At 47.4% G+C, this 21,724-nt stretch overlaps 1 protein-coding gene across 3 annotated transcripts in view; it reads right to left on the bottom strand.

Moving 5' to 3' along the window:
* The window catches only part of ACTN1 (actinin alpha 1), an 87,613-nt gene extending 67,493 nt beyond the window's left edge, over window positions 1-20,120 (bottom strand). For 2 of the 3 annotated variants that reach the window (XM_030950618.1, XM_030950619.1), the window contains exon 1: window positions 19,893-19,991. In XM_030950618.1, coding sequence (XP_030806478.1) covers window positions 19,893-19,991 — 99 coding nt within the window. Of the gene's footprint in view, window positions 1-19,892 lie in introns of all 3 variants that reach the window. The other variant, XM_030950621.1, reaches the window with a different exon arrangement.
* Window positions 20,121-21,724: the final 1,604 nt, after the last annotated feature.

Genomic DNA, 21,724 nt, shown 5'->3' with positions numbered 1-21,724 from the left:
TTAATTTTTTTTTTTTTGCATAGAATTTAATAATCAAGTAAAAATTACTCTGTAAGACATTTGGCAAGCACTCTCTCACACATAACCCAGTAGAAAGGCTCCTGCACACTCTGAAGTGCATCACATGTGCCAGTTCAAGGGAGGTTTCTTTTGCCTTTAATAATTTCTCCCATGAATAAGTAACACCTAATGAAAGTGCTCTTACGCTGACAGTATTTGTATTCTGATACCCAACTGCTGCTCATATGCCTCTCCTCAGACAGCCTCTTGTTAAGATTACAGCAGTAAGGGCAGGAGACATGCGAACACAGACACTGCTTAACACAAATGCTTAAAGCAGTCGTTTAGCTTAGTACCAATTTCTTATTTCAGACTTTATGCCCAAAGACTGCTGGATTAGCCCCCTTCATGAAGGCTAAACACAGTGTTCTCTATAATATGTACACACCTACACATGACAAAATTAACCTACTTTATTGCAGATTCACCCTCTGGCTCCACAGCCAGTAGTACTGAACAAGGACTTCTGCAGACACCACACATTGTCACACATCATTTTGCCCCATCTTGCTCTGTATTTAAGAGTGGACACACCAGTACCTCATTCACACTCGTGCTTACATCACCATCAACCTTGGCATAATCCCACAGAAGGGAAATCTCAAATACAGTATTGGTCATGGTCCTCTCAGGTAAATCATGTCTTTTAGGGGAAAAGGTATGGTTTAATGATGAAGAATGACTAAGCCAACCAGATTTCTTCAGTTACCATGGTTGGATGACCACCCAAATCTTCACTGCTGCCCAAGGATTGGCAGCAGAAATTACCACCATGTCAAGCTCTTCAACCCTGCTGCCCTTTATTGGTAAACTGCATACAAATATCTACTACACACAGAAAGCCAGGCTAGCAAGAGCACTGGCAGACCTAGGGGATTACACTGAACTTGCTTTGATGCCTGTTCGTAAATGCTCATATTCTTACATGTTTGTGTAAGAAAATGCCAAATCACTTAGTCACAGATAACACGTCAGAGTACAGCTCATCTCTCACAAAGAGTGCCTTCCATACTCACCATTCCTAATTTTGCTGTTGCCTGACAATTTTCCTTTGCAACAGTTGCTAAGCAAAACATTTGCAGTTCAGCTCAGTATCACAACTGACACTTGATGGCTGTCCTAATGGTTACGCACCAAAAAAATGCATGGCTGTTCAGTCCAGTTCAAACCACTGACAAGAAATAGATAACTCAAATGGAGGACATGCAGTTCATGTGCAGTCCTGATCACTGCCACTATGTTTGCTGTCTGTTTTCTCACATAAAGAACCTTCTGAGCAAGGCAAGGTACACGCAGATAACAGACGCCAGTGTAAGTCACCATGTGGAAGTCAAATTACCTTGGTACAAACAGTCAAAGAACATTTACTGTCACTTGTTTCAGAAGACCTAAATATTGTATTTCAGAAATGTCCATACAAGGTCTGTCAATATCTACTGAAAATAGGTATCTTGCTAGCACCCTAAGACATCTACCACAAGTCTTCTAATTAGAGGAATTTGACAGTATTGCTGGAAGTAGCTTTCTCTTTCTCTTACAACAATGTAGTTAAGTGTAAGACCAAAATGAAAAAGATAGTTCAAGATAGACTCAATGTGCTATATTTTTAATATCCATGGCTAAGAAACTCTACCATACATTAGCAGCCACAGCCAGCACTCAACAGAATAGAAAGCAGGAATTCAACTCCTTTCCTCCTGAAGTACAAAGAAGAGTCATTGAGGTTGAGAAAAAAGTGAGGCTCCTTCTGACACTACTAGCAGACATATGGACAGGTTTATTTCAAGCCTGTGCTTAGATCAAAAAACCTCTCCTAATTTTCTTCAGCCCAAGAGTTTCCTAAGCAGGTAGACCGCAATAACACACAGGGCAGTCAAGAGAAATCCTTTTTCCATTAGCATTGGATTCATCACAGGGAAGTGTGGAAAAGGTACACCTCTTCATCCTTCCTCTCCCATGCTTACTTTGTGTAAATTTTATCCATGGATGATGATGTGACTTTTCAGATAAGACAGAAAGAAGAGGGATGGAAAAAGACCTTTAGAAGCAAGGGAAAAAACAGACTTCTGCAATCTGTCTTCAGAAATGGCTGCAAGGCAGGTTGCTGCCAAGTGTTGAAGCTCTAAGGAGGACAAATGACCTGCTACTACAGCGGAGAAGGGAAAAGCCATGTGCTGTGTATGGGCAGAGATGAGTTTGTTAGGAGGGAGAAAGAGACAGAGAGAATTGCCTTGTACAGAAGGAGTAATAGAAAGGTAAATCACAACCTGCCTTGGGCCCCATGGAAGTTTGCTACAGTAATGCCCATGCTGATAGCAAGAATAAAGTATAGACTGTGCTGTGTGAAATTACACCTTTCCTCTTATCCAAACCACACCTCAAAAACTAACGTGAATTTTATACTTAGTTCTCCACCACCACGCTTGTACTCAGCACTGAACAATACACACCCAAACCCCTAAGCCAAGGGGCACATTTCCCTGACCGTCTCTGTCTCATTTCCCTGACTGTCACTGTCGAGCCGGTGCTCTAATTTCAGACCAGGGTAAGGCAAGAACCTCCTTTGGTAGAGATCAGGTTGTTATGGTCTAAGTCGATTTCTGGCAAAATTCCCCTGGCTTCAAGCTTAGACCAAAATGAATGTAGTTCGGTCCAACCACGTCTTCGTCACAAAACTGTTCATTTTCTGCTCTTCCCATAGCTCCCTTTGAAGGCTGTAGGGAGAATCATGTCTCTGCAAGATACATGATGGCAGACTGCATAGCTTCAGAGGAATACAAACATGACACACATTGTTTCAGGGTCTTTGGTTAAGTGCTAATCATCTGGATTTGGATGCCAATCCCGATTATGAGAAATATGTAGTAAACAGAATCAAGCCATGTGATATGCGGGCTTAACCCTCTTCCTGCTGGCAGCTGCACATCAGCACAAAGCTGCAGTGGGAACAGTAAAACAGTCTCCACAAACCTACCGGCCTTCTGAAGTCAGCCTGGTGCTTGCCCCTGTCTCCCCTGAAGAGCCACATCCACCCAACAGAAGGTTGCAGAAGGATGTGTGCAATTTCGACCACAATCAGCCCCCTGGACATGTGCTGTTCAGTAATCTCCCCTGCTCTGACACAAGCACATGGCTGGGCAATACTGCCTGCAGCTTCACAGGGAAGAGGGTGTGGGTAATTAAGATACCACAGTGAGAGGCTCAAGCTGATCTTGTCTGTGGGCCAGGAAGAAATAATCCCATTCCCAACATGCTGAATAAGCCGTGGGTGGGCTGGAAGGGCAAGGGTATAGCTGTCCCAAGCCTTTCCTCAGCAAGCAATCAGGCGATTGTTACACACTCCGGTGGCACTGGCCATCCCCCGGGACACCCTGGCTGCCACACAAGCATGTGGCACAGGGCAGCGCTCCCACTCCAGCTGCTGCCACACCACTCACCACGCAGTTATGGCCACACAGCCCAGCACCAGCACCACCACAGGCTGGGAAGAGTAAGTGACCTGAACCAGCAGACTAGAAAACAGTAAGTAAAGAATTTCAGTCCTCTGCTCCCGTGGGATTCTCTTCCCTTCCATGGGATCACATATGCTATTACCAAGGCACACAGGACGTAACCTTTGCAAGACTCTTACTTCCTCTAATGCAGTCAGATGGCCACACAGCATTGCGCTTGTAAGGGAAATATTTTCTTCCTGCAGAAATCAAACAATTCAACTCAGAAAGTAGAGTTTTCACAGATTAAATTTCATTTGATACTTAACAAGACTAGTTACACTTATTAGTGGCCCAGGACCTCCTCACATCCTACCTCCTACATCCTATGCAGCATACTGGTACTGCCAGAGGAAGTTAGTCATTTCCACATTAGACAGCCTCCCATGCCATGAGCCAGCCAGCTCATTTCTGCACACAGGTAAGGTATTGTTAAGTGAATTAGAATTTATTTCTTCCCTTCTCGGCTGCCAAAATTGCTAAGCCACTTGCATTGCTTAGCAGGCTACTCTAGCACTTTTTTTCCTGATTTCCTGATGATTAAGAACGCAACCCTGATAATTTAGGGCCTGTCTCCTGCTCTCTGTGTGGCTTCTCTGTATTTAGGACTGCTGCAGGCTGAGGTCTACCCAGGAAAACTCAGAACAGAGCCCTGACATGCTCATGCTGCTGACTCTGAACTACATTTGAAGCAACAGCTAGCAGAACAATAGATGTTCATATGAACAGTGACAGGGTAGCAAAAGCAGATCAGATTAGAGCCAATGCATTGGATATGGGCTAAAGAGCCAGGCATCCATCACTGCAGCCACTACAGCAAAGCATCTCCCTGCTGACAAGGAATTCCCACTGTAGCAGCAACCAGCCCTGTTGTATTAACCCAAGAAGGAAGCACCAGCTCCCAGGCATGACGGGCCAGCCCATACTACAACCCTGTGTTCCCCAAGCTCCCCACAGCAGTCTGGTCCCAGTTCAAAGACAGGGGATCAGACTACTGGTACCTGTTCATGGAAGAAGTCTGGTATTCTGCAAAGCAGCATGGCAAAGTCTTCAAGTTTTGAGCTTTCAGTCTTGGAGGGCTGGAAGACTGCACTTGCTCAGCAGCTTTGTTGCCTCAAAGCTTCAGCAACTGGGTTCATGAGAGCTGCACTGAGCTCTGGCAATCTCTGCAGGGCCTAACAGGAGGCAGTTAATGTTCCTGCACAGGCAACAGCAGCAGCTTCTTTCCCAGCCCAGCAGCTGCTGTGCAGCAGCTCTTTGACCAGTCATCAAGCACTCGCTTCCAGAAGGCAGGAGACTGCACTGGACTTGAAAGTAAGACAGATGCCAAATCCCAGTCCAGGGCCAATGCTTGGGGAATCAGGCAACGTGATGTTCAGAACACAGATGTGTCAGTATTTATTTCCACATGAAAAACAGTCCAAATTGTTTTTTTCTTAGACTCTTTCCAGCTTTTTCCCATTCTCCTGCTGCTCCTTCACTGTGGAGAGCCATCTAGTTTAACTCTTCTTCCTCTTATTGTTTTGGTAAATTAATTTTAACACCAATTAAGATTTTTCATCTGGCTCACAGTTAATGCCCACAAGTAGTAAATGTGGGAGCAATGTAGAGGCCATGCCCTGCAAGGCAGGGAACAAACAGCTATTTCTCAGGCAGCTATGGCCAGTTAAGCTCACTTACTATGTCAAGCAGTAAGCACAGTCTCACCGCTTCCAACAGGACTTACTTGTGTCAGGCAGATTTCCATTCCCTACTTCAAAACCCTTCCTCAATCTCAGATATTTGCATGGCAAGAGGTGAGCAAGTTTTAAGCTGCATTCCTACCTATGGAGAATTGGCAGACACTTCATTCTTTTCACATGCAAACTAGAACTATCACCTGGACCAAGCTGCAAAAATTCAAGGAATTTGGGCAGGGCTTAAATAAAGTGGGAACGCATTGCTTTGCTTTCCAACATAGCAAAAGGTATTCAGAAGCCTGGAACAAAGCACAGATCTCTAGCTCCTTTGGCTGCCAGGAGCAGGGTGTCCTCTCCACTTGCTGCAGTTCCAAAGGGATTGGTTTTGTGGCTGACATTGACCACTTTATTGACAAGCCACTATTTAAGTGGGCAGTCTCACTCTGTACTAAACCTTCACTTCCCCCACCCTGCTACCTCCTTCTCTTTACCTTAGGCTCAGAAGTGATCAAAGCTGGCTCAAAGCTCACTTTTCCATAGCACATTCAGGTACTGATGCATCCAACTGAGAAAAAGTGACAGACAAGCACAGTCTGACTGGACTAGAGACTCTGAAACTGCATCTGGAGTTAGTCTTGTCTCAAGTAAATGGAGGAAGGGAGAACATTCAGCACTTGCATATGCCAAAGTTAAATAAATTAGGTGTGAAACAAGATTTTGGCAGGTATTTGGAATCATCAGTAACTGTAAATATGAATATACTTTATGTCACCCTCTGGCAAATTCTCTAGAATTCACTTTACAGACAGCAATTACACAATACATTTATTCACCCCTTTTGTAAGGCTGCAGAAGTAGCAAAGTTTACAAGCCAAAAAGCAGATAAGTACTATATAAACTACATTAAGAGCTCTGGAGTCCATTATCCTGAATATACATATGTGAAATATTTTGACCACTAATATCTTCCTGAGAAAGCAAAGGAAGCAGCAAATGGAGGGTACATTAGATCCCAGCTAGCTTGATAGAAACAAGCATGTCTAGTTAATATTTTTATTCTATTCTCTTCTACGAAGATTGGAAGGGTGGCGGTTGTTCTGGGCACTGCAGCTTCATGACAAGTAAGCATCCTTAAAAAACTGCATTAAGGGTTGACATGAGAAGAGGTCATAGGAGGAGATGACCTACCAATCCACCACACAGGAAGGTCAGAGCGGAACAGAAACCCAAGTGAGCTTTGCAGATGCCTCACTCTTCATGATAGCATGAGGACAACACTCATTCCCAGAGGCACATTTACCCAAAGGACACCTCTTCCTGTGTACAGCACTGATGAAGAACTTTGCTCTTTGCCCAGAGAGCGGCTCCTTCGGATGGGCTGTGCACCTTGAATACACACCTTCAATTCCCACAGCCTGACTGTGCCCAGTACAAACACTCCTCTACCTCAAGCCTCCCTGCTGCTGCCCCACTCAGAAGCAGAGCAATGCTTGCCCAGGGGCTGCTGGAGCCCACTCCCAGTGGGGGAGCTTCCAAATAACCTCTGAAGGACAGAGACACCACCAAAATAGTCTCTAGATGAAAGAAATAAAGGTAATTATTAAAATCATACTAAAAAAAAGTTTCAAAAGCTCTCTCCAGCAGCACATCATTTTGTTAACGTATCAGACCATGAAAGCCAGCAACTCACCTAAGCAGAACAGCAATCTTCAATCCAAAGCACGTGAGATCACTGAACACAATGGCAGAATAAGATGGGAACACATTTCCCTTCCCAGCACCTGTTAACGAAGGTGAGGGAAGAAAAGAAAGGAAGAAGAGGAGGAGGTAGAATTTGGGATAGGGATATACAGGTAGAAAAAGATATCAAGGAGTACTATAAGATTGCTTTAAACTCCAAGCAAAATTTAAAATCACAGCATACTATTTTTTGTTATTCTCTGGTTGCATCCACATCAGAAACACACTACCAAATACTGCTGTACTATGCTAGAAGAGTTGAAAGAGTGTTAAGAAAGGGATATGTGATATGTAATTGCAAATTTGTAGCTATGTAGTGAAAGCAAATATCTGAAGCTAAACATCACAGGAATACACAAGAACCCCTTTGAAGTGGCCATCACTAGGCTTGGTCCTGAAGAGACGCTTGGGAGCACTTAATCAGGGTGTGCTGACAGTGGCTGCCCCGACACCTAAAACCAAGTCAAACACATGGCGGTAGTGCAGAAGAACATGGAACTGAAAATAATTTCTTTGAATCAAGTGCATTACACCCAAGCATCACATACAGGATGTACTGAAATCAGCACAAATGGTCTTAAAGTAATACATAAAAGCAACAAAAACTACGGTAAATTTACAATAAGTTACCACCTTTTCAGTGCTTGTTGCCTTGCATCATCTGGGAACCATGCTCACAGATCAGAGTTCTGCGGTACAGACAGGTGTACAAACACAGCAGAAATCCCTTTCCCCAGTTATCCTGCAGGCTACAAGCCCTGCAAGAGAGTGCAGGAAAATGCAGGGAGCTGCACAGGCAGAGTGCAAGGCAACAGGCAGACTCTGCTCAGGCCAGCAGGCAGAGATCTGGGCACATCTCTGGCCACTGGCACTCCAGGACTTCTTCCCCACCTTACTGACCACTCTGCCCTGTATGGCAACAAGTACATTCTCAACCTTTCACACAGCTCTGAACAAGTTAAGTATAGGACAGATGCGGTGGAGGCTGACAACATGCACAGGGTCCAAAGGGGTAAGAGCATCTCTTCCATCTTAGACTAAATCCAGAGCACATGGAAGAAACACATTCTCATCAGTAGTTCTTTTTCTCCATTTGACATGCCAGGGGCCATGGTGCAGACCTGCCTCTATTGCCCAGCATCACACAGGAATAAAGCCTGGAAACTCCACAATAATTTCTCAAGAGCAAAATGAAAACCCTGCAAGGTGAGTGGGTTTTGGGTGGATGCATTTTGTGTTATTTTTTGGGGGTGTTTGAGGGTGGCAGTAGTAATCGTGTTTGTTTGGTTTGGGTTTTGCTGCTGGTGGTGGTTTTTTTAAAAACATCCTCCTTAGGGCAGAAAGATTTTTAATTTTTCTGACTCCATCACAGGTCAAATATTGCAAATAAATACCCTCCACAGCTGTTGAGTACAGCATGCCTGCCAGCTGGACAACAAAGTATTTTACCACTGCACAGCCTTTGCTTGCTGTACTTGCATGTACTCACCCACCCTCATTCCTCCTCATCCAGCAGGGCCCTCCATTTCCAAAGCTGCCCACACTTGATCCTCACCATGGCCCTCCTCTTCCTCAAGAAGGAAGAGCTCAAGTTACAACAGCTTCATCTCAGGAGGTAAACATGAGGAAAGGTAACAAAGGCCAGGGACAAGCATGCTGGCACTGCCCTCCTGTGAGAGTATAAAGGGAGAGCAGGTGAAGCCCTCAGGAAAGCTGTCTCATTGCTCCCAAGAGGAGAAGTGGCTGAAGAAAGCAGCAAGGGATGTGTTTGACTGGAAACCCTGCAGGAATGAATCTGCAAGGCCAGAAGCTGAAGTCCCTTGGCCTTGCCCATGAATTGAGTGCTTTGGCAGGTGGAGGGAGAGCACAGGCACCGCATATTGGGACAAGAGGGACCCTGACAGCAAGAAGACTTTGAGCCTGCTGTGACAGCGATTTTCTACCCTGTATAAACCAAACGTTAAGTACCAGCACATCACACCTTCAATGTCACCTGCTGCCCTGGGAGTTCCACCCAAGGCCACTATCTTCTGCCACAGCTTGCAAAAAGAAGGCTCCTTTTTGACAGCATCACCCTAAGCTAGGCACACCAACTCACACCCATGGAGCTCTGAGGCATCCCCCTTCCGTGGAAAGGCCACAAGGTGCCCCCTGGGGCTTGTCACAAGAGGCAGTGGCAGCTGTGCCAGGCTTGCCCTGTGTCCCCTGCATCCCTCTGAGACATCAGCAGCAACTACCTCTCATAGGACTGCAGGCAGAATTTGTTCCAAGCTCTGCAATCAGAGGATATTCTGCTTCAAGTGCTTTAATTACTGTAAGCAGTTCACTAATTACAGTAGTAATGATTGGATTATGGCCAGTTAACAGCTTTAAAGAAATAAGCCATTATAGGAGGGGGAGAGAAATACTTCTTTGGGTTTAGGATAGAAAAAGATTTCAGCAATCCACCCTGTAGGACGCTGTTAGTAGCTGGCTAGGTCAGACTATTTGCAACAAGCTGCAACAGCAAGGAGCTGTGTCATGTGTCACTAAATGATATGTTGGCACATGAAAATTATCAGTGTTGGAGGAGGTGTGTTTGCAGGAACAGAAGGTCTTCTGTTAGTGTGCTGACCCCATGTGCTCCAACACCTCTCCATGACTAGACCCAAAAGACACGACGCAGGCAGGTGTGTGCATGCTACATTACTGACATGGTATCATGCCTCATCATGCAAGTCATGAATACCAGGCCTTTTAGAATGTCTTAGGAGAGACCTGCTAGCTTGTACCAAACAGCTCAAGGCAACCACTCACACTGCCAAAAGCCAAAGGCACTCCCCAAAAACAACAGCAATTTCCTTTTACTAGCAATTGCTGCCAGCATTGGGAGGACCAGAAATCCATACAGGTAATGGACAGGGAGGCTCCCTCCACACCTGACACATACACCTCCTCACTCTTTCCCTTACTACAGAGCAGTCTGCAGAAAAGCAACTGGACTAATGGATCCCTGCAAGAAGTCCCATTCCAAAGGAGACACTGCAACAAGGGGGACTACCAGCTCTGGAAGATGAAGTTTTTTGTGGCCATCCCTTTTCTGAGAAAGGCAAGAAGACTCCCAGATATGAGGCAGGCAAGATTACCAGACACACAGCCTCCCCACCTTGAAAGGCACCTTCAACAAAACAGGAAAACAAGATCCTACTTTACAGAAGAAATCCCCAGTGCGTTGAAACTACAATAAAGGCAACAATACTCATTCACAGGTGACTATCCTGATGGTACTGCCAGCCAGCAGTATGCCATGGCCTGTGGGTCAGGTAGCTCTGCCTAACCAAGAAAAGCCAATCCCTTGCACCACCAGCAGCCACCTTAACATCTCTACTCACCCTAGGACAGGCAGGTCTCTACACCTCTTGCTAGCCCTCACCCACAACAGCCAGCCCTCCGTGCTAACACACCACCACTGTATCCCCTGCACAAGCTCTTCAGTTATTCCCCTTGCCTCCCCTCAGCAGTTTTTCATTCTGCTTGGTTTCCTTGCTCTCTTTTCCCTTCAGAGATCTTCAGCTGAGGACTGGCAGAAACTGAGCTTGGCATCGCTGGCTGGAGGGTGAGGATTTCTGGCAAGAGAAAACCAGTAGATCTGGGCATCTTGCCCAGAGTGAGTTCACATTTGGCTCACCACAGCTGGAAATAGTCTCATCTCTGGCCAGAGTTCCCCAACGGCCCAACAAAACCCTTGGGAAACAGCAAGTTTCCACACGCTGACCATTTTGAAAGAGCCTGAAACACTGGTGCTCATGACTGTACTACAGCGCTGCACCCAGACAGCCTTCCGTGCACAGCACAGCGCAGCTGCCCGCAAGCACCACTCCCAAGGGGGCCTGATGAGCAAGCCCTGATGAAGCTCAGGGTCTCTGGCTTTGTGCGCAGAACCAGGTGGGGCCAAGACCAACACTTCCTCTGGAGATGTTCCTCTTGTACAGCAATACTGCAAGCAGGGCTAGCGGGAAGGCAGAGGCTAGCCTGGCACAGATAACGCTCTAAACAGCTTCAAACAGCCTCCTTTTTTGGCACTGTTTAGCAGTTAAGAAATTAGCTTGCTTTTTTTCAATCATAGAATCACTTTTTACAGTTTTCTTGGGGATAATACATTTAAGTAGCAGTACTAACTTGCCATGTACTGAAGGGTAGATTTAAATAAAGTGAGTGAGGGGGATTACAGGTAAGTAAGTACTTGGGTAGCAAGACAAACTTTGCTGCTGTAGAGCCAAGGAATCTGGCCAGGAAACAGGGCTCTAGGATGTACACATCATTTTCCATGATGAAGAAAAGAGCACTCAGCTGGGATGCAGAGACCATACATGGTTCTCTCACTCTCTCGCATCTCTCAGAGGCCTTTACGGGCTAGCTCCTGCAGGGAAGATGTAACAGCACAACTTCCATTTACAGCAGCAGTGAAGTTCAAATGCTTAGCATCATATGAGTGAGGAGTAGCAAGTGCCCTGGCTGCCTGATCCAAAGGACATGGAAAGCAGAAGTCCTGCCTCTACTGCCAATTGGCCTTGGTTCAGCACCTCTGTAGGACACGAGGGTCATCCTCAGCGTTATAAAAGGAAACACCAGTATTCTGTGTGAAATTTCTCCAGCCATCCAGCACTGTGTTGATGGAAGGAGAAGAGCAAACCAGCTGCCCATTCACACTATGCTGTGTGACACATACAAGATTTCACAGGGGTCCCTCTGAAAAATGAGGGCCATGCATAGGACACACGAGCAGAGCCCAGCTGTGCTATCCAGAAGGGCAGGCCCTACACTGCAGCAGTGCACAGTCACTGCCAGGTCGGGTAGACTGACAAAGCAGCTGACCCATCGAGTCATCCCTTCCTTCCCACTGACCACATAAGTTATCTAGGAGGATGTGGAAAAAGTTGCTGCTTAAGAAGCCTGCCCTGCAGCCTCACCTGCCTATGAACTATCCACACTAGTGCTCCCAGTAGCCCTGGATTGCTGGTATTCAGAGACCTACTTGAAACCACTCCAATCTGACTGACAGACAGGTGATACAGAGACACACATTAGTGGTGTTCACTGTAGCTAGTGAGTGTAGCTAGTGAGTGTAGACACGGTCTTTCCACTTGCCAACACTTCCCATCTTGGCTCTAATACCATAGAAAAATGACAGGTTTGCTGTCATTCCTCACACCACAGGGTTGAACACATTGCCAGTCTACACAGAATGACAAGTCAAAGACTTATCTGGATGAAAGACCAAAATCCCCTCTGCTTATGGGCGCATTCCCCAGCCCTGCTAATGGGAGCTATTTCAGATCACTGAGGGTTGAGAAGGTCTCTGCAGAGTCTCATCCATGTTGTAGTGCTTCAAAGCAGCCATGGATTTGGAAGCAGCATAAGAGAGAACAATTGCAGGTAAAAGCATGAAGAGAGCAAGCTGCAATACGTAGGAGAATTGGCTTTCAAAGGCCTGACCAGCCCTTACCAGTACGACACACTCATTGCCAGCTGAACAGCAAAGACACAATGACAGTAACCCAGTATGGGGAAAAATGGTTCTGCTTTACTGCCTAATAGGGAGCCAAGAGGTTAAACTGGCACCAGGCCACACCACACCCTATGACCAAGTTCTGCTCTCATACAGTAGGGGAATGAGAGCAGGGAAGGCAACACCAGGAAGGAAATTGGAAGTAATTTAATTAAACATATTCTTAATTTTTAAATTAATCATATTAATGCTAGTGCCTTTGTTCATCTTAGCATTTTTTTGATTGGCTCAAAAAGTCCCCAGTTCTGTCTCAGGGATCCGAGTGACTTTTGGGAACCCGTATGTCAGTCTCGCGCACTGAGGTCAAAAAGAAGTGGTGGGTGGTTCCACAGACTTCAATAGAAGGCTTTTCTGGCATGACTAACACCAGACAGACAGTACTGCTGCTGACAAGTCCATCCCACCACTCTTCACCAACTCATCCCCACAGATTCAATCTCTGAGTAACAATGCTTCAGCCCCAAAACCCCAGAGTTAGAGCAAATCCTATGCCTCCATGAAGAAAAGGTGACTGCCTTTCTTGCTGATGTTATGTTTTTCCCACCCTGGCAGTTGTCAAGCATATTATACCTGTTTTTCCCCCTTCAGGCACAGTTCACATATTGCTTTGATGGGATAGCAGGGTTTTACATTGCTATAGAAAACTTATGTAAGTCATGCTAAGCATATTCCTTATGATAACCATCATGCTTCCAACAGCCACACATGGCAAGAAATCAGTTTTATATTCTCATACAGAAGAGCAAATTCTTGCACAGTCTTCCGTCCTCCTCAAACACCATTTCTCAGACTGTACAAAATACCTCTAAAAATCACAGCAATCCATCCAGCAAGCCCTTGGGGCTGACACAACACATTCAAGTGAGACCAGTCCATTGTATGTCGTATTTTTGCAGCTTCCCAATGTTTCCCCAGACAGTTCTCCAGGCTCTTTTCTACACTGACTGCTTTCTGCACCTCATTGTCAGAAAGAGCCCAGCCATTCTCCAATAGCATAAGTGCACCCCAGAGAACAGCCTAAGTGTCAGGCACAACAGTGATAATCCACAGTCAGATGGAAAATACTCTCAGTCCTTCACCAGCACAGTTTTCATCATCTCTGTCACTGTTGTTTGTGCCAACCTTAAGAACTCCAGGTCAATGCTTTTAGTGGATTTCAGTGAGTAGCCACAGAAAAGTACAAGGCTCACAAACTGGCTGGGGAGGCCAAATGAATCCTGCTCCTCCCCCGTCACCTGACAGCGCATGAGAGCTGCACCTCTCACACAGCACACACGAAAAGAGTAAAGTGCCTGCAGCAGGAGCAACTGGGGCCTCAGGGCTAGGAAGAACAGTCACTGGGTCGTTACTGTAACATACAGTTTCTAAAAGTGTGACTCCAGTGCTCATGACCACTTTTACCCAGCAGGTTTACTGTCCCACATTCTCAGTTACCACCCAGTTATACCTGAATTATACAGACAACACCATCTCATACAAAAGCATGCGCTTCCGAGGGGACAAGGGGGGACAAGTTCTTGCCCAACACACAATAAAACTGGTTTCCAAACAGCTTCTTCTTCAGGATGCCCTAAGTAGCATGCCACATGCCCCAAGCTACAAGCACTGCAAGCGGTCAGGGCAGAAAACAATGTTATCCTCTCTAGCCTTTCCACCCAATGCACTGAAAAAATGTCACTACTAAATCACATGTACAAGAATTTAAACTGGTTGCCTGAAGCAGTCAGCAAGAAATTCCCCAGACAGACACACTTTACATCACTGGGCTGGTAGCTGGATGCCTTTGAGGTGTTTCACCCTTCCCTAGAGGGCTGGAAGGATAAGTTCAGTACAGACTGATGAGTACCATGTTCTCATAAACTGATCCTTGGGATCTTTATAGACTCCCCCTGAAAGAATCTGCAGTCTCCATCTTAACCCATGCCTGCTTTCTCCTTAGACTGCCCCCTTACTCAGAATTCTGAACAGGAGAGTAAGTCACAGCAAAACACACACGCCTCATTCATCATCCACCATGAGGTTACAATGAATAATCATGTTCTTGTTAAAAAAACCAAACACGCACATCCTGACAAAATCTGATCATAGAAAGTATGAGGCAGCTCCTACACTCAAGGACAAATAACTGATCTACAAAGCCAGATATTTCCAGAGTTCCCTACAGCAACTTATGAGTTTAATGTTTTGAAAAGCAAGTATCTGGCAACAAGATACCTATGTTAAACAACAAAAGCTTGATCTGAAAGATAGGAGGTATCTGGTGACCTATTTTGCCTGCCTGCAAAAGAGCAGCTGAGCAAGCATCCTTACAAATTTTACCATTCTGCTTCAGTATCAATACTGGTCAGTGTGAAATAAAGCACGTAGGATACTCGGGTGCAGCAGGGCCACCTTCCCTGCAGCATACCCACACTGCAAAGACCATGCAAAGACTATCCCTTGCTAGGGCCCACACAGGGTCACAGCAGCAGTAAAGCAACCCAGTGCAGTGCATCCATCAACAACGCACATTTATTTACCTCATGGCTGAATCTATGATAGCACTGAAAGAAATTTCAGCAATCTTCAGTTTAGGAGTGGTATCACACCTTTTTGTGGGTCCACAGCAGCTACCACAACCGTAGCTTTCTGGAAGTTTAGATACCTTTCTCAAAATAGACCCTCTCCGGACAAGAGAACACTCAACCAAAATGAAAAGGAAACTATGATTGTGGCTTTTACATTTTGTCAGAGATAAGAGTCACGCTCATACCACCTGACTAGAGCATGCTTACCAGGAGGCTTGGAGGTGGGGTGTTTCTATGATGGCCCTATTTAATGAGTACTTTCTATCATTAGCAACTTTCTACCATTAGCAACCCCAACTCAGAAAGGTGATTAGAACAGCAAAATTCAAATCATAAGAGCAGTAAGGCCTGCAGGATGCAGACACAGTAGGGCCATGAGACTCGTGCGGTTTTTTTTTACCCTTGTATTTATGCGTATCTTTACATGCAGTGCACGACACAGAATAGCGAGAGAGGTTTAAGAAGACTTGGGTTTCTAACAGGCAATTTCTGTAAGTTCATGAACAACTGCACTTAGTAAGCACTTCTTTGGCACAGAAAAGGTGCCACCAAAGTCTGTGCTATCACTGCTTCTGCAGCACCATAAATCTGACCAGCCCAGTTCTCTAAGCCAGAGATATAATTTACTGCCACATTGCCAGACATGCCAACATGGCAAGGCAGAGCAAGAGTGGGTAAAGCACACGGCACATTAATTTCACCAATTTAATTTTTTCATAATTTTTTATTTTTTTAAATAAAGATAAGCATTGTTATCATTCCTTAGAGCATTAAAGTTGCATATGGCTATCTTCTACACACCACAAATGAACACTGCTTCCTACTCCTAAGAAAGCAGTTGTCAGGTCAAAAAGCAATTTGGCATTTAAAGTTTCCCTGCCAGCTCTACAGTCGAGACAAGTTGCTTCAGGCAAGATTTTAAAATAAACCTGAAGGAGCTGTTCCTTGAGCAACGAGCTCATTAAAAGAGAACGGCCCACATGAGAGCCTGCTGTACAGAGGACCTGAAGGCTGGACCCCTACGAGCACCCCCAAACAAACCCAGCTTCACCCCAGTGTTATTCCTGACACTAAGGAGCTGGAGATTGTCCTTCTCACCATCACCCTTCACCCCATCTGTGAAGATGAGCCAGGCATGCTGAACACCACCTGGCTAACCTAGTCCCTCACACCAAACCCACCAGGAAAAGTCTGAATGCTGCGGCTGATAACTTGTCATCAGGAGGTAGTAATGTCCTTGTGGGCACAAATGACAATCTCTTGGCCACTGAACACCCACAGATGTACTTCTTACTAAGCAACCTTGTCTATCTTGACAGTTAGGTGAGTCCACTGCAATGGCTTTCAGCAAGTTTTGCTTTGCAAGTGTGGGAAACTGCAGGATCAATCTTGTTATGCCTTAGCTGCCGCTACTTTGAGGCTTGACTCCAGACAGGAAAGAAGAGAAGGCAGAGGAAAAAAAAGGCTGTTACAAGAAACTGCTGAGATGAGTTCAACAGTTCAAACTACTGAGATGTAGTTCAAAGGAGAAAGCATTTTAATCCCCAGAACAGACCCCTGCTCCTGCACAAAAGATTGTGCAGAGGCTTGTATCAGGTGAAAAGTAGCCAAATTTGTTCTGCACAATTTTATTTTTTTTTCTGCTTAAGAATAGCAATGCTGTGATGAGCTCTTTAAAGCCTCTTAGAGAGTCACTTCTGACAGACATGAAAAATTGGCTTCACGTGGAAAGCTGCTTTCCTCCCAGGAACTGTCACTTTATCCCTACACTGTAAAACAGCAGCTTCCCAGGAAGGGGCATGTAGTCAGGTGTGAAACCAGTGCTTCTCCTCTGTATCATATTCAAGAGGCCAACTTTCACCCTCCAAACATGAAATTCATTCTGCAGTTTGCCTACTTACCCATTTCAAAGCACCATTCCAGACAGCAAAGGTTGTAATATCTGTCTCAGCACAGGTAGGAAACCTGCAAACCAGCTCCCAAAAGCTCAACAAACTTGTTGTAATAATGCTCCTGTAGAAGACAGTACTAAAATTCAGTAATCTTCCCACTTTTGATGTCTGCTGTGAGTTCTGCTGAGCCCATGCATCCAGGAGAAGGGGAGCTGGATTTAATTCACATTTGAGTAACATTACTAGACTGCTCATTTCCCAAGTCTCAATGAGTCCCAGCTGCACAAAACCTGGCAGGACAGCAAAGTGGCACAGCTACCCACAGCCTACAGAGCCTTACCGAGCCTTACAAGGGGCTGGGCTGGAAACAGCCAGCAAGACACACACACTTCGTGCACAGACGTTTGCCTGCTGCATTACTGGCCGTGCCACCAATTTAGACATGCTGTCCTTGCCCCCAGAGAGGGCCCAAGAAGCAAAGTTTAGAGTTTGCCTCAGCAGTTGGCCTCAGTGATATAAATAATAATAATGATGATAATTCAATAGCACTTAAATCAGACTTAGGTGAAGAAAAACCTAAAATATGTGAGTCAACAAGAAAAGACTGAGGCTGAAAAGAATCTACAGGAATATTTGGTAGGCATCAATCTCTCCTATCACTCTCAGTAAGCTATTAACTAGCAGGTACTGTACTGAACATTCAACCTTAATTACTGCAGTGATTTCATTTCACAGGTAAGAAGGACTGACAGTTTTACTACACCACACTTTTTGCTTGGTAGATACTGTTACCTTCTTACATCTGAAGGAAGCAAGCCCCAAGACCCCAACGGAGCTTTTGGTCACATTCAGAACTCAGAAACCCCTCAATATATGCACAGCCTCCCGCGGCTGGGGTCCAACCACCAATCCCTCTGAGGGGATATCAGCCTGATGGGCTGCATCTGGGAAGAGCCATCACTCCCAGACCTGATCCTCCTAACTACAGAGGGGGAGGTCATCATAAAACTTTGAGCTTGCACCCACTGCAGAAGGGAACAGCTTCAGCTGTTCATCAGCAGAAAGAGGAACAATAAAGTGATCCCACCACCAGCAACAGACATTTAACTATACAGAGTCCTCCAGTCCAGCAAGCTGGAGAGTGACTCCCACCACATCAAATTCAACTGGTAGCTATTGACCAGCACAAGAAGTTGGCTTTCATTACTTAGAACCCCCTCTCGGCTTCTTCCTTCTGCACAAGTAACCCACGTTAACAGAACAGCTCTCTGTCACCCTCTTGTGATAGGACCAAGAGGACTTAAAATCTCCTGGAAGGAGGTAATACTAAAAGAACATGACATTTACAGCATGTACAACAACCTTGGGCTTAAGGCTTTTGAGTCCAAAGGTTCCACTCCTGCTTCTGACAACCAAACCAGCGTACCCCTATATATAAAATATTTTACCTCACCCGGCACCATAAAAGGCAAAAAACCCCTAGAGCATAACAATCATTTCCCTTCACAGCCGTCAGCAAGGCTGGCGATCTTGCTCTGGGCCCCAGTAGCTGTTTCTAGATGTATTGGCCAGATACAGGCACAGGACTGAAAACAGAGATTGCAGCCAGGCAGATCTTTTGAAAAGGAAGAAACTTCCCTCCTCAAAGGAGTAGAGCTCTGACTTCCAATAAGCCATCCACCACTCACAGCCCAGACCAAGACTGCATTCCTCGCTTTTCCTTTGCCGAAATATAACCTCACACACCATCAACTTTCTCCAGTAAATGCCCTTGTTCGTGTACTTTAGTTCTCATGCTGTCCACTCTGAGCACTCAAGTCCCTGAGCAAAGAAACCACTGACAGCAGCTCTGTAGCTATCACCTTCAATCAACTCATCAGACTCCAGGGAAAAAACTTCTCAGTGGCACCATTTCAGACATCTCTGAACAGGAAAACCTGAAAACCTTTGATCTGGAAGTGGAGGAGGGGAAGAGAAGAAGGGTTAAAGAGGAATAATCATCTTCCCACTGTTGTGCTCTCCTTCCCAACTGCTACCAGCTTTCCACGGAAAGCCCCACACCTCAGGCTACATTATATATAGTAATATATCATTTGTGCTAAAAAAGCACTACCATCCCCTCTCTCATAGAAGGCCTGGGGTTCTCCTGCCTCCTCACAGCAAGGGGAGAGCAAGGCACGATCCAAAACACAAGCCAGTGACTGGCTGCGAAGCCAGCGGGAGCCCGCTGCACCCCGAAGTGCCCCTGCCATGCCAGCATCAGTGCCGCTCCAAATTCTGCTTTACTCTCGTCTGATAGAGTGACTAAAACGGAAATGTTTCGGGGATTAGGATTCCTGAGTGATCTAATACAGGATGCTTTTGGTTTAAAGGAGGAGGGGAAAAAAAACATAACTAGCTAGTGGCGAGGCTGGAGCTCCTCCTGAGCTCCCCTCCCCACCGCCACCCTTTCGGCTTAAAAAGGGGCCGAATGTTACCATTTTTGGACATGAGCTCCGCGCAAGCCCTGCCCTAAACCACACCATTCAAACCAGCAGCCAGTGACTGTCCCGCCGCCGGGGCCGGGGCACGGGCGGCGCCGGGGGTGCGGGGGGGATGCGGAGAGGCCCCGCCACCGCTCGCCGGCGTCCCGGCCCCGCCCGGCGCACCTGCGGGCCGGGAGCCCGTGACCCGGCCGGCGGCTGCTGCTGCGGGGGGACCGCCGCGGCACCTCCCTCCCCGCCCCGCCATCACCTGCCCGCCCCGCCCGCCCCCGCGTCCCCGCCGCCTCGCCCCGCCACGCCGCGCAGCGCCAGCCCCCGGCCGGCGCGCACCGGCCCCATCGCAGCGGTGGAGGGGCGGTGGAGGGGCGGCGGGGCCGGGTCCCGGCAGCCCCACGGGATGCACGCCAGGAGAGAGGACGGGGGTGCGCCCACCTTCCTCTGCTGCTTCTCCCAGGCTGGGTCGAGGAGCAGGTCACGGTCCCAGTCCTCCTCCGGCTGCATGTAGTCATTGGTCTGCTCGTAGTGATCCATGGCCGCGGCCGCTGCTGCCCGTCACCCGTCACGTCTCGCCCCGCCGGTGCCGCTGCCCGCTGTGTCCGTCCCGGCCCCGCGGCCGCTCAGCCCGAGCGCGCGGCGGCGGCGCCCGCTCCCACCTCTCTCAGCCTCGGCCGCGCGCAGCGCCGCGGGGGCGGGACGCCCCGCCCACCACCCGCCTCCGCGCCGTTCATTGGTTGCCATCCTCGCGGCCGAGTCCCGGCCCCCGAGAGTGGGCTCCTATTTCATTGGTCCTCACTGGCGTCCGTCACAAGATCCTTGTGCTGTGATAGGCGGTCTGCGGCAGCCCCGCCCTGCTCGCGGCCCTGCCCACCACCCCCTCGGCGTGGGGCGGAGGCCGCGGGCGGGTGCCCTGTGGCGTGCCGTGCGATGTGCGGAAGCTCCGCGCCGCTGTTGGAGCGTTTGTCTTTCGAGGGCTCCGCGGCTGGATGGGGCGCTGGAGCCTGTACTGGGGTGTCCTCACTGGCGGATGCGGGCGGCATTTTGTCACAGAACCACAGAATACTCTTTGAGTTGGAAGAGACCCACAAGGATCAGCGAGTACAGCTCCCGGCCCCACACGGGATACCCCCAAGAGTCACACCCTGTGCCTGAGAGCATTGCCCAAACGCTGCTTGAGTGCTGTGACCACTGCCCTGGGGAGCCTGTTCCAGTGCCCAATCACCCTCTGGATGAAGAACCTTTTCCTGATATCCAACCTAAACTCCCTGATACAACTTCAGGTGCATCAAATGCTGGCACTGTGAGGATGTTTTCGTGTGGCACAGCTGGTGCCCATCCTGCCGGCCCCGACGTGAGTGCTCAGTGACAGCCCCACAGTCCTGCTGCCCGACTCAAAACACATCTAGTGGGGTTGTGCAGGAGTGCCCGCACCCAGGACACAAAAAGAAAGGGCAGTGTCACCCTGTTCCTGACCGGCAGCCGCTGCCCAAGGCTGGGATTGCCAGCACCGGCAGCCGGAGCCCTCAGGGCCCGAGGTGGATGCTGCAGGCCAGGGGCAGCCAGCGCCGCGCCAGGGCCTCCCCGACAGCAGCACCTGCTGCTGTCTGCCCACAAATATCCTGTTCAACAGGAAAACGCTCAACTAAAGTGTGTTGGCTCATCGAGCAGCTTCCTAGAAGGGAAACACAACGCATTAAGGAGTGTACCAACACGCAAATACTTGACACGGGCTTCCATCAGTTAAAGAAGTAGAGGGGGAAAAGGACAGCAGCAGTTTGTTCCCCCGGTAGTCTCGCTGAGAAGCACTGTGCCATCTCTCACAAAAGTGAGAGGAAACCCAAGGAAACGCTGTTCCACAGCATCGTGCAGGGCAGAGCTTGGGTCCCAATTCCTCTGATAACAGAGGAAGCAGAAGTTTGGAGCCCAGGAATGTGGGAGAGAGAGGGTAGCTGAGAATGGACTAGAAAGGTGCTGCAAAGGTTGAATTAAACTGAAATGTTCCACATCAAGCTAGATTTAGCCCTAAATCACACCAATGAGCTCCACTTGCAAAAAAAGGAAATTTTTTTTCCTGTGTCTTAACAAACATTGGAGGTGAAATTGGATATATTCTTTACTTCTTGGCATAAATAACTGTGCAGTCTATAATGAACAGATGTAGGGTATAATGGTACTCTGTACTGTACTCTGTCTTCACGTGTCATATGATGTACCTTTATGTACACTTGCAGATATCAAAAACACAAACATAATTATCAGAATTATAA

The sequence above is a fragment of the Camarhynchus parvulus genome, chromosome 5 (assembly GCF_901933205.1).
Source record: "Camarhynchus parvulus chromosome 5, STF_HiC, whole genome shotgun sequence".
NCBI classification, from domain to species: Eukaryota; Metazoa; Chordata; class Aves; order Passeriformes; family Thraupidae; genus Camarhynchus; species Camarhynchus parvulus.
Note: the sequence above shows the minus strand (reverse complement) of the source record. Positions and strands in the feature narration are given on the sequence as shown.